The sequence below is a fragment of the Ptychodera flava genome, chromosome 19 (genome assembly GCF_041260155.1).
Source record: "Ptychodera flava strain L36383 chromosome 19, AS_Pfla_20210202, whole genome shotgun sequence".
Classification (NCBI taxonomy): Eukaryota; Metazoa; Hemichordata; class Enteropneusta; family Ptychoderidae; genus Ptychodera; species Ptychodera flava.
The window spans coordinates 29344487-29361225 of record NC_091946.1 but is presented as its reverse complement, the minus strand read 5'-3'; the positions used below and the strand labels follow the sequence as shown (position 1 = coordinate 29361225).

At 38.0% G+C, this 16739-nt stretch overlaps 1 protein-coding gene across 3 annotated transcripts; it reads left to right on the top strand.

Moving 5' to 3' along the window:
• The first annotated feature begins 1040 nt into the window (after window positions 1-1040).
• LOC139119198 (1-deoxyxylulose-5-phosphate synthase YajO-like) lies at window positions 1041-16258 on the top strand. Of its 3 annotated transcripts, XM_070682878.1 has the most exons (10): window positions 1041-1705; window positions 2189-2362; window positions 2778-2929; window positions 7533-7675; window positions 8578-8734; window positions 10704-10877; window positions 11265-11362; window positions 11786-11976; window positions 12487-12626; window positions 14419-16258. In XM_070682878.1, exons 4-10 carry the CDS (start codon window positions 7563-7565, stop codon window positions 14521-14523), a joined length of 978 nt encoding a protein of 325 aa, XP_070538979.1. In that variant the 5' UTR covers window positions 1041-1705; window positions 2189-2362; window positions 2778-2929; window positions 7533-7562; the 3' UTR covers window positions 14524-16258. The 3 variants fall into 3 exon arrangements, with proteins under 3 accessions (XP_070538979.1, XP_070538977.1, XP_070538976.1); XM_070682876.1 differs by lacking the exon at window positions 2778-2929; XM_070682875.1 differs by lacking the exons at window positions 1041-1705; window positions 2189-2362; window positions 2778-2929 and adding an exon at window positions 4467-4647.
• The last annotated feature ends 481 nt before the right edge of the window (window positions 16259-16739 follow it).

Below are 16739 nucleotides of genomic sequence, written 5' to 3'. Positions count from 1 at the left end.
CTAGTTCCATAATGCCAGCCACCATGCCACGACTAACCGTTGGCTGCAGCTGTTGATATGTTTCATTCACTGGCGCTCCTTAGCTGGGTAGTCTGCTAAGTAGATCGATTTTCGACTCGATTTATCGATCCCGTAGTCGATATGCCCGCCACTGTAGTATTTAGGTTGCAGTGGCAGGCATATCGACTACAGGATCGATAATTAAATCGAGTCGAAAATCGATCTACTTAGCAGACTACCCAGCTAAGGAGCGCCTGTGGTTTAATTGCGCGCTTAAAACACGAGCGTGTCGACGATCGAGACACCACTTCAACCCATGAAAGGGACAATAGATATAGCTGCAAGTTTTGATGGTTAGTTTCACTATTTTTGTGTTAAAAGTAAACTACAGTTTCTTGTGCTATTCCCGAAACTACTTTGACGTACACAGTATTCAGCTTGTCAGCTCAGTCTCTACATGTATAGACTGCATTGTCATTATTGACAAGTGAAATCTGGTCCAGACTATATTACTAGAAGACTACAATTCAATAATGTCAACAAAAACAGTGCATTTTACAAGACTTAATAGTACTGGAGCATTGAATTTGGTATTTGCAGGAACGTCGTTCCACAACGTAGTGAAGAAAGTATCGAACTAAACTAGGGCTCCAGTTTGTTTTGTTTTGTTTTGTTTTTGGCGATTTTTTGTTTATTTTTTTGTTTGTTGTTGTGTTGATTAAGCTGTAACACTTCGTTCAATCAGGACATCAATTCTAAAAATAAGAAAATCTCAAACTTATATTTCAAGCTGTTACGGAAACAATGTCCTTTTACAACCATAGGCCTTAGTATATACCAGTTTTCGGGTCTCCGTGCTCCAATATTACTATATTTGATATTCAGTTTGCCCGCCTTGACGAACGAGAAAACAAGGCACGACCACCATTGCCCGATGTTTAGGTAGACCATGGGCGTCGTAATCGTTGGGCGTTACATATACATAAAAAACACCTAGTACTGACACCTCAATAGTAAGACTCAGGAATAGAATAAAATCATTTTCTTCTGGTCAACTGACGCCGAACAATCGTTCAAGTAGAAAATAAGTGAAGTTGAACCAGGTGTCATGTTTCTATAATTTGTACCGGTTACTGTAAATCTTCATTCTAGTAATTCACCAAATTTCAACATTTCGCTGCTTGGGCTTGAATTCCCACGATTTACCGGAGGTGTAATTCTTCAAAATTGGCGGCAAATTACATTTTCAAGTCTCTTTTGTTTAAATTCAATGGCAGCGCCATTCCAGGCACCCGCGTGTCTCGTGAATTCCTATTATCATGAATGGAATGTCTCACGCAAGGTTGGACAATAGAAAGACAATGTAGTCGAACTTTTATCAGAACTTTCATATTTTCACAGCTTGGATTTAAAACAATGGTGTTGTCACATGTCTCATGCATACTATGTATTAATCCACGGTCCCTCCACAAAGGGACCGTGATTAATCATTGTGAAACTAGCGTTGGTAAGTTTTCTTGTCGACAAAGTATTGTAAATTTGAATGTCAGACTTTGGGGGCTTGGAGTGAGCACATCTCCAGGCTCTCGGAGCTAAGAGTTGCCCCAGGCAGCCATCAGGCTGACCTGGGGAAATAAAGTTTCGAGCGCAACGTTAATTCCTGTGTCGCCTGATCTATATATTTACTCCATCTACGCGTACTGTGGTTTGAAGTTCCCCTTAATCCTGATTCAGAACAGCAAGAACACTTCTTTACATTTTGATACAGGACCAGGAACTTTCAGGACATATTCTATGCGATTCATACTGCTTCATCTCTCTTGGGACTCTAGGCCTAATGATGAAAAATATAAGCCAGGCTTTTTACTGATGATTTCAAAGATATGTATCCATGTAGAAACTTGGTCAAAATCATTATGTTTCTGGTTTTCTTGTATGTTCCGATGGTTAAAAACTGTTACATGACAAGAGATATCCCAGGGGATTCTTGGCTAAGTCACTGAAATGAAATAAAATTGTTTGAAATGGAAAAAATGTAATTTTACATATCGACTCCACATTATTCATATTGAGAGGAAGTCTTACACGGATGCAAAAGTGCGGGGCGCGAAAGAAAGGCTTAACTGCAGTGAGTGTTCAATAGTAAAGAGGATTGTCTTCTCTCGTTCTCGTTCTTTCGGTGGAACAGGTTACACGTCTACTGCCGGACTCTTCTCGACACATTGGCTGGGCGGACACTTCTGCTCGGTGTGGGCCAGAGATTTCTTCATCGAAGCGTTCAATTTCTAATTTTTACGACATCCCCGAACTACGACGTACGAAGTAAACAGCATAAACCGAGTTCATGTACAGACATGGGCAGGTATGTACAAATTGTTTCCATCTTCGCCCACTAGCATTCCTCATGCAGTACTTAGTAGACAAGCAATATTCTACACAAAATTCGAGCCACGACTAACAGGGTTCTTGAATACATACGACGTCACACAAAGTGGAGCGTGCCTACGAGTCTTTACTTAAAACTCTCAATTGTTTCTTGGTATTGAAGTCAACATACATCCTACAATAACTTAGCAAAAATGCATTTGTGAGAGAGAGCTCTAGCTTTTTTAAGCATTGCAATATATCACATGCCAGTACTACACCGTAAGGACAGAAAGAACGATCTCCGAAGTGCGCCCTCTCACTTACGAAAGTTTCGAAATGAAAACCCATTCTTTGGATTCACTGTATTTTTTCGATAAAATCCCACATTTGATGTAAAACATGTTTTTCAGGATGTCAGCTCTCTGCAAAACGAAAAAAAACAATCGACTTGTTTTATAGTGCTGTCTACTTAGCGACGCTTTGTGTTATGCATCAGAAGCGAAAGATAGGAATGAATACAAAATGAAATACCTCAAATTAGCAATGAGCAAAAAAGAGACAGGTCAGTAAAGATACTCAAATATAAACAATGGTATACCTAAATGTGTGAAAAATTGATATGAAAGACATTCAATACTATGAACGGTTTTCGAGTTATCTTTTTATAGATACCTTCTGGAAGGTTCTCAGGTACATAACACGATTGTACTGGTTGTCTTCTTACAATACATTGTGCATAATTATTGACGCAAATCAGATTTATCTACCCGACGAATAATTCTTAAAGATATAAAATCAAAGAAGTCATTGGTTACATTATCATCGTAAAATACGTCAGCGATGAATTCCAGGTCGTTTGCTGTAGACTTTTTCAGCTCAGCTTTGCCGGGGAAAACATTGATGTCAATTTAGAAATGGTAATCCGACTATTTAAGTAAAGACGGCGTTTTGTTGTACGATCCTTCACGGATGGAAACAGCTCTACTTTTGACCCTGGCAGTGCTTACAAGTAACCATAGAAACTGCATCATTCTAGTGGAGCATCATAGCTCGCCAGTTCCTGAACCATAATGAATTAATGAGTAACCCCCCTCTCTGACTCACAAATCTTGACTGACCCCCCCACTTAGAAAAGTTAAATACTAATACATGTATTTGTAAAATTTACAAAAATACAGCAATAGTAAAGACCTTGGAAATCCTGATGTACCCTGCTAATTATCATCGGTTATCTCATGACGGTTGGATGGTGAAGTCTGGTGCAATCTGAGAGGTGTTTTCAATTTTTGTCACTAGTAAAACTTTTAAAACATCTCAAGGGGGAGAGCATGAGAAGGGGTCTCCCCTCTCGCATCGAAAATTTTGAGAAATTAATGTGTTTTAAAGTTGCAATCTGAGAGGTGTTTCAATTTATTTCGCATTCAGTAAAACTGTTTGAAAATGATATTGAACACTGATATTTTTATTACATTTTTTTTACATGATCAGTGTTTGAGTCAAACCGAACAATGACAATACATTTTGTAAAAAACAGTTCTCAGTTTGCCAGAGACTGGAGACCAAAGAATATGCAGACTGGAAAATCTGTGACCTTCTTCTTGTGTCACTTCTCCAGCTGCCAGCTTCTAATGAAAAGCCTGAATACGGTATGCTTAAATGTCAAAATGGTTATTGAGCTAAAGTCAATTGCAATGTATGTTTCTACACAGGATTATTTCACAACAGTTCAGTTTCGTCCTATATCCTGTGAAAAATTTGAGAAATTGATGTATGCAATGGTGCAGTCTGGGGCAATCTAGATGTGTTTTCGATTGGTCTTTTACTAGTAAAACTGATAGAAACGAATACCCCAAGGGGGGGGGGAGCGCTTCTCGCATCAAAATTTTTGAGAATTCTGATGTGCAATCTGAGAGGTATTTCAATTTATTTCGCACAAAAAATTATTCCTCTCCACATTTTTAGCAACCTCTCTTTAAGTTTTAAATTTTTTAGTGACACCCTACGATTCCTCCGACCCCCAGGCCGTAAATAGTGACCGCTCCCTAATTTCCAAACTTTGCCACTATACAAATGTGCTGGTCACATGATCTTGTCAGGTGACTGCTCTGATTAAAATATTACTGACCCACATGTACCTGCCTGACCGTCAGGTTATTTTCGTGGGCAGCGCAGCCAGCCAGAATGGCTTCCCACAGCTGCGTCGAGTACAATTATCTTGGTAAAAGTGGATTGAAAGTGTCGAACATAGGTCTTGGGACAGCTATTTTTGGCGAACGCAAGGTAAAATTATCCTTCTCAGCATCTTAAATAGCCCTGTACGATGCCGTGTTTCCCCGGCGTTGTTACGGCTGGCCGCCGGGAACACACAGCATCGTACGCAGTCGCAGGGCTACATCTGGAAGTTAATATAAGATAATTTTTCGCAAGAAAGTTTGTAAGATAGTTTTTCGCAAGTTGACGATCGAAGTTCGTGTGCGATAGACACAGTCACTTGGATATGGTCGCTTGTGGTCCGATTACACCAAGCTGTGCGTGCAGGGCTGTGTGTTACCGGCTTTGTGGTGGCCGGGACTGCACGACTGGGAGGCAACGGCCGTATAACGCCGGTAACACACAGCCCTGCCATGATGCTAGATTACACCATGATGACAGTGAAGGCCGCTGCGCGCTGTGAGCATTTTAACAGAAATGTTGTCTGCCTTCGCCGTGTACCGGAGAACCACAGGCGACTGTATGTGGTGACAGTATGAGTGGCGTTTGCTAATCTCGTCCACAAGGCGCTGTGTCTGGATAATCTAGAGAAACTGTGCACTGTTACAGAGAATTTGTTATATGAGATCATGGAGGTAGTACGATGATGAGATCAACACTCATGAGCACAAGAGCAGTCAATCGGGCGCTGTCCACCAAACGAGCTCACGTGATCTCGCCACAGCTTGCTCACTGCACCCACCTGTTTCCGTAGCCCACAACTTTTGGTGGTGGGGAAAGGTAACCCACCAAAGTGGCACAATTAACTTGTTCTCCCCCATCACAGTTGCTCTATAGGGACTGTCCCTTTATAGGGACTGTGCCCCTATAAATTGCATGTAAAGAGGTCACATTTACCCTGGATGACAATGGATTTACAATGGTTTATACGAAATGGCACTGAAAGGGGGTGTGATGGCCACATACAAAGGAGTGACATTTCCAGTTTGCCCTGGTAATCTTTACAATGGTGGTGACAGGTTCAAGAGTTTTTGCACACAGTGAATTTTAACAGAATGACAACAACGATAACGACAACAATAACAGAAAAAATATTATGACACCAACAATAAATTATTGTTGGTGTCTGACTCACATGATTCTATGTCAAACTGCATGATTCTATAATTTATCTTTGTATGCTATTATCTTTTCATGTATTGACCTTATTTTTATATCTTTCTTTGTGTAATGTATTCAGTGTTTTCTCTGCATGTTCATTGAAAGGGGCAATTTCTGCCCCATTCATCAAACTTAGGGGACATGCAGACTTGACATTTTAGGGGCAGAAACAACAGCAACTTCAGAGGTCACAATGCTTAATGGGCTTCAGTCACCATCAAATGGGCGTATTTGCTTGCTGTGTTCGGATTTTTGTGCCATCAGTAACTTTTAAAGGGCAGAAAATGGCTTGAAATGTGCAATTTGCACAATTGCATAGTCATGATTGTGAAAATGTATATCTGATTGTGAAATGTATGTATGATTTATGTTGTTTGTGTTTGACTATATGTGCCAGAATGCTGATGTGAGTCTCTAAAGTGGATAGCTACCAAAGATAGTACTGGTATTTATCAGCAAATCAGGCTCTCTCCACCTTTCTGTGGAGCCACATGGCCTATGGAGATGTCAAGTTTGGGATATGCAATTTTTTGCTCACATGTTCACACACGTAAGCATATGGCGCAGCGATGCCTGTTTGTCTGTGTCTCTGTTTGTTTGTCTGTCTGTGTCTGTCTGTCTGTCTGTCTGTGTGCTCGATATCTCAAAAACAGCTCATCAGAATCAAATCTGGTACATAGGTTCAGTTTGCAAATGACAAGAACTGATTAGTTTTTGGTGGGTGTGGCTTGCTTACTTTTTGCTCATTTGCATAGTTAATGATTTTTTTTAAAAATACGGATATACATTGAGAATGACTGAACACAATCTGATGAGATTTGCTACAAATATTGCTCACACCAAAATGTATCAGCCGTGAAAGATAATTACCTATTTGCATATTTAATGAACTTTCCTAATTAGGGATATATATCTGAATTGGCTGGATTAAAATTGACGAAACTTGGTATGTATATTGAAGATACTATGATTTTAAAATTATTGAAAGTCATTAAGCATTTTTACTTCAGCCAATTCCTTAATTGCATATTTAATGAACTTTCCTAATTAGTGATATATATCTGAATTGACTTGACCAAAGTTGATGAAACTTTCTATGTACATTGAACATATTATGATATAACATTATTGAAAGTCACAAATTAGTTTTACTTCAGCCAATTCCTTATTTTCATATGTAATGAACGTTTCTAATTAGGGATATTTATCTGAATTGACTCTACCAAAGTTGATGAATCTTGCTACATACTATAATACAATGTTATTGAAAGTTGTTAAGCATTTTTACATCAGCCAATGTCTAATTTGCATATTTGATGAACTTTCCTAATTAGGGATATTTATCTGTATTGACTCGACCAAAGTAGACGAAACTTGCTATGTAGATTAAAGTTACTATGACACAACATTATTGAAAGTCATTTAACATTTTTATTTCAACCAATTCCTCATTTGCATATTTAATGAGAACATTTTAGTCAATTCTTAATTTGCATATTTAATGAACTTTCCTAATTAGGGATATATAATGGAATTTACTTGATCAAAGTTATATGTAGTGTCCTTGCCCAATGCAAGTTAATTTTGCTGCGCATTTAATACAATGGAAGCACGTCAAAAAAAGGACATGTGTGCATGCATCTAACCTGCTTCAGTTTTTATTAAATTAGTTCAAAAGGGTGTAGCTTGTGTACCATTAGTGAACTACCCATAAGATGATATCCCTTAATCACAGTTATGATAACAATTTTAAAATATATTTTATTGTTCTATTTCTCTGTTTAATATTTCAGGATGGCCGACCTGGACAGTGCAATGAATCAATGGCTCATGCATTGATGGATCGATTCGTTGAGTGTGGAGGTAATTTTATTGACACCGCTGATGTGTATTCCGATGGCCTTGCTGAACAGTACATTGGCACCTGGCTGTCAAAGTAATTAATTCTAACAGTTAACTTCTGACCTGTCCCCCAAACTTGTCTCCACAACCTTTCATTGCCAGCACAACAGATATGGGTAATTTTCTGCTCATTGCAGGAGATCTTGATACTCATATATTCAATGTACAATTTGGTTGGTGACCCCTCAAAAAGTCATCAGACTTTTTCTGTCAGTGAATTCTCTATGAGTATGGTGTAAAATAGTTAAATCAGTGACGTCTGTGTGATCCTGAACTCTGTAGTGGATGTACTCTTTGTCCATGCAGTGTTGCAAGCAAGTTCCTTCAAACTCCAGCAGTTGATGTACTGTTTATCCATTGGTGCAAGACAAAATCCTGTAAAAATAAACATCACTTCAATTTACAGAAACATTATTGTCATCTCCTGAAGTGAATTATCCATTATGTTTGGAAAAAGTTTCATCCTCACAGCAATTACTCTCCTGGCATTTGCTTGCTAACTCAACTGTCCAAGTTACACATGTTTGAATCACACTTACAGGCATCTAACCCTTCCACCACAATGGTATATGCCAAATCCTGTTATTTTCAATGACAAAGTTGGATATCTAAGGTGGGAGAACAGGGGTTACAGACTGCTTTACAATTTTCCAACTTTTACTTGTGTACTCTGCCTACAGGTCTCAGCACTAGTATTTCAACACTTTTTTGTGATGTGAAAATTTTGTTTAAACTATTCATAAGCCAGAAAGTATAGTTTCATTGCCCATAAAAGAGCAAGTGCTCGTGAATCTGAAGCTGTTCTTACATAAACTGTTTGAATGAATGTTATCATTTTCTTTGTCTTTGCTTGTATATTTTAATTGTGCAGTATTTTTTCATTCACTTTTGCTTTTAGTTTTTGTGTGTAATTTCTCATAATATGTGCAATTTCAGGAGACAGAATAGAGATGAGATGGTGATTGCAACAAAGTTTGGATCCCTCCCTCCCGTTGAACCCTTGAACGGTCTTGGAGGAAGTCGCAAACACGTCACAAGAAACATTGAAAGAAGTCTTAAAAGACTACAGACTCACTATGTAGACCTGTATCAGGTAAACTCATGGCAGATTTTTATGAATTGAAACCAGAACAATACTGCTTTTATTAGTTTTGAATTTATAGGACCAAGAAATTAAAATCAAATGTATCAGCTATTATCTAATTCAAATTAAAATCTTAATTTACATTTTAAAATTCGATACTCTAAAACTGTCTTTTGATTATTAAACAGAAACTGTAATTACTATAGCAGTAATACTTGTGTAGTTGAATTATGATGACTATTTTCGATAGGAATTTATTCAGTCTCACTGACATTTTGTAAGTAAAATATGTACCAGTGTTTCCAATGAGCATTTCAAAATACAATCAGTATAGGAATTCATTTTTTTAGGCAACACAAGAATGTCATATAATTGATGTATTACAACATATTTTGTCTGATTCCAGCCATCTGATTGGCTAAAGCTTGTCAGGGTTGATATTCTGTTCTAGAAGATTGGCACTCTGGCCCTGGACGGTGAATAATAAATTAAAACTTAAATCCTAAGCATTTAATTTGCTGCAATATTAGAATAGATATCATCTGTATTTCTGACTGAATATGCTAATTTTCCTGTATAAGGTCTCATTCACCATCAGGTACCCTCCCTTGCCATTTATAACTTTTCTTTGTCGCAGGAAACATAATTCTCCAGCAACACATAAAGCAATACTGCTAACCAGTGTTCCCGTTGAGGCTTATGTTGCAGGCTAGTTGCACAGTGTCTCCGACTGCCCTCGCAGTGAAATTCCATGTTTTGTGCAACTTTAGTTTCAGTCACTTCAATTGGCATTAGTCTTTGTAACAATAAACATCAAAATTTGCGGCAAAAAGTGCGATCGCAGTGCAAATTTCACTTCTGTATTTTGAGTTTTAGAGGGATTATTGGCGGTGCAGTTGCTACCAATACATGGTACGCATACGTGTTCAGGGTACATTATGATGATGTAACCGGGTTTATGTACCTTGATAAATTAACATATGTAGAGAAGATACCACATGGCTGTGCCTGTGCCAAGTCGGCTGCTGTGCCTTTCAGACTTCAAAGCCAAAATTTAATACTCATCCGCTCAAAACCTTAGAGGGGACACTGCTGCTAACCAGTCTCTCTGTGAACCAAACTCAGAAATTTGATTCATTTTGTCAAGGATGAAAAGAATCTACGAGGAAAACAACAATAATAATGAAAATATTGAAATTAATCATTTCAAATGTTTTAAAAGTATAACCTCAATAAAAATTTCAATGTTCCACCAGATCCACACTATAGTATGCTTTCTCTGATAATGAATCTAGCCATCTGATTGGCTAAGGTGTAATTTTTCAACTACGAAACTTTTGCACTGAATGGCGATGATGGTACCGCCATGATGGAAATTATCATGTGCGGAATTTCAAACTAGCTTCAGAATTTTGAAAGTTCAACACTCATACCCTCGGCTCAATTGTTCACACTTCACAAGCTTGATGGATCTAGCTGTGAGACGAAGAGCTTATCCAAACAGCATTTTATGATAGGGGCTAGCATATTGCTATCTGTGAGTGCATAGTGTTTTTAGTACAGGCATGTTTCAGAATGGTTTAGAACATGGACCCCAGAATTTGCATGATGTATCCTTTCCACAAACATCACATTGAAATAACACTTATTGCTAACTTATCTTATTTTGCAAGGGCATAAGGAGGTTATAAATGGCGCACTTAGGTACTGAGTAGCAGATAAAGAACCCCCTAGCCCTGTGAAAAATTATCAGTGACATATTAAGCATAAAATAATCAAACTACTTTGGTCAACTACTATTGCCAGCTAACTTTTGTAATATCCCAGAAAAGTTTTATATATGCCTCCATACAGCCTTGGTTGCATTTATAAAGTTCCTTTCAGAACAAATCACTCTAAATTGAAATTATATTTCTACATATCATACTACCTTATGGTAGGAAATCATATTGTGTTTTTGCTGTGTTGTTTTACAAAGCTTCATGCCTGGGACTATGCAACTCCCATCGAAGAAACACTGAGGACCTTGAATGACTTGGTTCGCTGTGGCAAAGTGAATTACATAGGTGTGAGCAATGTCACAGGCTGGCAGCTTCAGAAAATCGTCATGTTGTGTGATTTCATGGGACTGTCTCGTTGTGTTAGTCTACAGGTAAGGCAACTTAGGTTTTGAAAGATTGCATAAAAAAATTCACTGCTAGTATTTATTGATACTCTTTTAGTCTGATTTAAACAAATTGTACAAGTAGGATAAAGCCTGAAGGCAAAGAATCTTCTTGAATGTAAAGTCCTACCCTCCTGTGATGTGTTGAGACTGCAAATTGAGATGTTTTATCATAGCGTTAGAAATTGTAACAATGAGATCAAACATAAAAGTTTAACTTTTTACAAAATTCTTTGATAGTAGTGACAGTATGAGACTTAATTTGCTCTATAATTACAGGTCATATGTACACCAACTGATAGTGATATTTGTCAAAAAAAGAAGTGCATTGTCATTTTCACAACTTTTGATTAACGTTTTCTAATATTTTTTCAGCAAGAGTACAGTCTGTTATGTCGAACTACAGAGTGGGAGATGGCTGAAGTTTGCAGAAATGAAGGAATTGGCCTCACACCATGGGGCCCTTTAAAAGCGTGAGTAAAACAGATTTCACACACACTGCATTCTGATTCAGATTCAGAAGTGTTACTTTATCTATGAGTGACTTTCAAGGGACAACAGCATAGTTTTGATGATATTCATTATTTTTCTTCAAGAAAATAAGTACTCTTTTATTCTTCCGTCTAAAGCACATTGACATACAAATTTCGAGTCTTCCAAACACAACACTTTCTGTAAAATATATGATGCTACATATTTACCTTGAATGACCCTAGAATTTGTCATTCACTAAAAACGCCACACGGAACATCTGTCATGCATATTAAAGGGTGTCTGTGCATTCACTGTAGATGGTTTTCGGCAGACAATGACCAAGCTTTGTATCACACACTCTGACCGAGGTTTCACAAAATACAAGTTGTGCGTCACAATAGTTTTTGTTTTTCTACATACAGTGGTTGGTTGACCGGAAAGATCAGGCGAGGAGCCACCAGTGCACCAGAGGGCAGCAGAATAGGTCATTCACAGAGCAATCCACATTTTTACCAGAAAAGTCAATTCCTGGCTCATCCAAATTTTTCTGAGTTTGCTACAGACAAAGTGTGGCACTTACTGGATGTAATGGATGGCATAGCAAAGTCTCATGGTATGAATACGTTATTTCACATGGGATTCGATTTGCCTGTGGCAATTCTTGAGTCATTCAGAGTGAATTTGTGCAATAAACTTTCTACAGCCATGCTTGAACTTGAAGTTCAACTCTTTCATCATCATGTTTTGGTCTGAAAAGGGGAATTGGTGAATGGGCTAAATTAGAGCCTTAAGCTGTCTTGATGTTTGACCGATTTCTTCAATGCTCTCATACCTGTATGTTACTTAGCAACAGGATTTTCACTGGATGATTGAATGACTGTCAAAGTCATGTGGCAAATGGCATAATAATTCAAAAATAATGAATGGCAGAAAGATACAAAATTTTATTTCAACATTTTCAAAATTAATTACCAGTTTTCTGAACGGTATCACTGTATGCAAATATAGCTAATCCAAAATTGTTATAGTACTGAAATACACCCAATTTGTAGAAAAGACCATTCTCTTCAGCATCAGTTCTTTATTAAACTTTTTTGATGTACCGGTAATCTTATATCATCAGGTAAATCAGTGGCACAGGTTGGCCTCCGTTGGCTGCTGCAGAAAGACGTTGTTCCTTCAGTCATCATTGGTACAAAGACAATAGAACAGTTCAATGAAAATATTGGCGCCGCAAGTGGTTGGGAGTTAACAGCACAACAGGTAACCTACTGTTTGCATACACCATTGCGATAAAAGTGTTTGTAATATACGATTGAAAGGTGGCGGCTGCAATTTGCTTGTGCTGTCACAGCTGAAATGTTATGTCCAGATATTTGTTGTTGTTATCACATAACAATGTCATAATTTCATAATTTGCAGTGTAAAATGTGGATGATATTGCAATTATGGGAAGAGTAGCAAAAAGACTGTACAGTGTATCAGAGCACAACACAACATAACAATAACAAGATAACAATACAATGAGATAGATTAGATTGTACCAATTGTAATGATCTTATTTATTTGTTTTCGGGACGAGTTAATTAATTTGGAAGGCCTTGGTTTCGACTGGCTGTGGGTAAGTGGGGAAACAGAACTCTTAATGTGATCAATGTTACCAGCTGTTGTCCATACAACAGTAATCCAGACACACACAAAAAATATAGTAATTCTCCTATTTATTCTAATGAAATATAAAAGAAATATTAAGTTACAATAATAAGAAAAACTTATCTGACTCCTGTGTGTAAAAAGGGGGTAGGGGAGTAACGTGTAGTACAGTCTATGAGCTCTACAGTTGCCCGGGTTAAGTAAGTGTCCGTCTGCTGTGTTCACTGTCCAGTCGAGTATACAATTCCTTGATCTGGTAACTTCAACACAGATCCCGTTCAAGTCCTTTCCCGTAGCACATATGCACAGTTGCTTGTCCTAGCACCAGAGGTCCCGCAATTCAAGCCCTGTACGGTAATTCCGTAGGATGTCGAGATTGTCTCTGTTCAGGTACAACTGGCCAAGTGTATGCACACCCAGTGCTTCTCTCGTAGTTCAGTCACTCTGCTCAATGGTGGGACCACAGTCTTGACACCGTAGAGTCCCGGCCTTCAGCACACACAGCAGGCTCCGCAGGGAGGAGTGCAGTGCAAGGAGGAGAAGTGAGGAGTGAGCTTTCCAAGCTCAATCATACAGTTATATCCACTACATATTGCATTTGACATTAAAGGTTTGGCCCTTGATAAATTTTCAAGGAGTGGACGCAAAGTCTGGTCTCAGCGTCATGGTCTGGCAAGTTCAGATCATATGTACCTACAGATGGTCTGTAATCCATCATATTTAGACACTAAGTAGGGTTTAATTGTGAGAAGGGGGAAGCCATTCCCCAAGTGTATATTTTGGCAACCTCCGCCTAGAATCTGATCCAGGATGTAGCCATGCCCTTGTCAGGTTAAAATGTATAAAATGTCTTTGTGGAAATGCGGCGGAGGTGCCGACATTTCAAGGTAATTTTGATAAGTTTCACACAATATAATGATAAATGCAAGAGTATTTGGAGGTATTAAATGTCACCAAGAAGCTGTATTTAACCCTTTGAGTGCCAATGTCAATTTTTGTCACCTTTAAAAAATATATCCTAGTCAATTTTTTTTAGATTTTTGCCTAAATTTTGATAAAAAACTGCAGCCAAAGAAATGTGATGTCCATTTGGTTCAAAATTATCAAAAAAATAACAGAAAATTAACAAAAATTGGGAAAATGTTGCACCAAAATTTTGGTGGGAAAAATTACAGCACTTAAAGGGTTAACAGTTTACTTGTACACTTTGATCAGTTTATTGTACAACTTTGATCAGTTTATTGTACAGACTGTAATTTGAAATATCATCCTGGGCCCTCAATGCATATTTGATACTGAATATCCAGCAAGTTGATGACAAATACTGGCAGGTGAGAACTTAGAAAATAGTCACACTGGGGGAAATTACATACAAACATGACTTTGTTTATTGTATTTTCAGATGGCTGAACTGGATGAAGCAAGTTCTGTTGATATGCCTCAGCCGTACAGCTTCATTTTGGGTGATTTGAAGGATAGAAGATTTAGATCTAGTGATTGTAAGTGAGAGTGACATATGTGTAGTGGGTAGTTGCAATTCCAGTAAATTTGATGTACTGTTCTTAAATGGACGTTTTTTCCTTTCATATGCTGTAAATTTATAACACTTATTTGAAGTTAAATGAGAGAGGAGTGTTTTTGTGAATTTGTCAAGCAGAGGTCTTCAATTATGAGTCGTCCATATCATTTGGTCACAATAGAGTACCAGTATGATGGATTCAGCATCTGAAATCTTTAAGTCAAGTACCATATTACAACAGCAACAAGATGTTTATACTACAGCTAAAGTGCAATTGAAGGCCCGGCAAACTGCCACAACCATTTTATCCTGTTATCGTCAGGGGATGGATTCACTTCATGTTTTAATTCACTGATTTCAGGAATAGTTTACTTAATTGTTTGTTCTTACTTACAACTACAACAGGATTTATTGACTTCATTTTTTTAATTGATTGATTTCAGGGATCATAATTTTTACCAATGAGTCTCTGGAGTTACCAATATTTCGGTGCTCAATTAACTGAGGGATTATTAGTCCCCACGGACACCGTCCGGGGGACTTATAGGTTTGGTCATGTCCGTGCGTGCGTGCGTGCGTGTGTGCGTCCGTCCGTGCGTCCGTCCGTTCACGCAGATATCTCAGAGATGCCTTGAGCGATTTCATTCAAACTTGGTACAAGGATTACTTCATATGTCATACAGGTGCACATCCATTTGTTTTGTGATACGATCCAATATGGCCGCCAGGCGGCCATTTTATTACGATTTTTTCATGTACAGAGCCATAACTCAAGCATGTTCCAACCGATTTTATTCAAAGTTGGTACAAGGACATTGACCAATGTCATAGATATGCATGTCAATTTGTTTTGTGATACGATCCAATATGGCCGCCAGGCGGCCATTTTATTACAATTTTTTCATGTACAGAGCCATTACTCAGGCATGTTCCAACCGATTTTATTCAAAGTTGGTACAAGGACATTGACCAATGTCATACATATGCACGTCAATTTGTTTTGTGATACGATCCAATATGGCCGCCAGGCGGCCATTTATTACGATTTTTTCATGTACAGAGCCATAACTCAGGCATATCTCAACCGATTTTATTCAAAGTTGGTACAAGGACATTGACCTATGTCATACATATGCACGTCAATCTGTTTTGTGATACGATCCAATATGACAGCCAGGCGGCCATTTTATTACGATTTTTTCATGTACAGAGCCATTTCTCAGGCATATCCGCATGTTTCAACCGATTTTATTCAAAGTTGGTACAAGGACATCGACCAATGTCATAGCTATGCACATCAATTTGTTTTGTGATGCGATCCAATATGGCCACTGCGCAACCATTTTGTTACGATTTTTTCATGTCCTGAACCATAACTCAGACATGTATCAAGCGAATTCATTCAAAAGTATTTTTATCACAGACCTAATGAAGAGGACTCTATCCTCTCTGAGGACCTGTAATCAAATACGCATTAACAAGTGGGGACTGTGTCATTAACTGAGGGATTATCTTTTTCAATTATTTAGCTATTAGGAATGAAGAGCTGCAACAGGGTTCGATAAAGTGTATATTGTAGTCATAAAGTGTATGCAGTTCAGGGATCATGGTTTTTACCAATGAGTCTCTCCATTTACCAATATTTTGGTGCTCAACTATAACTGATTTGACTAAGTGTATGTAGTCATGGTTGCACTCTGAAATAAAGAATCAATACTTTCAATTCTGTTTCAGTTGTCATATTTTTATGAAAGATTCATTTGAACAATGGAAAGCTGAAACAAAGCATTTTTGTATTAGTTTGGTCAGTGCTTTATCATAGTACTGACGTTGCTGATAAGTGAACTCAAAACAGAGCAGTAGAACACCATCAGGGAAAGTGGCATATGACAATAGTGTGACTTTATAGGAGGGGGTGCAACAAATGATTTTACCCTCAATATTCAGAGTATACTTCTTGAAAATTTGTAATTACAGCAAGTTTGCCGGGTAGCGTAGAAAATGTGTAACTTATCCTGATGACAGGGAAGCTAAATCTTCAAATCATTTTTAAAAGTCAAAAGTAAATCTGTAACTCATGAAAGCAAGTGTGTCTAAGTGAGATTACAAGCCGACTAAAATCTAATGTAGAGATTCGCTTGCTTGGTTGTTGCTCAACGTTTTGTTTTCATATTATTCTGATCCTCCCCCCTCCCAAATATTTT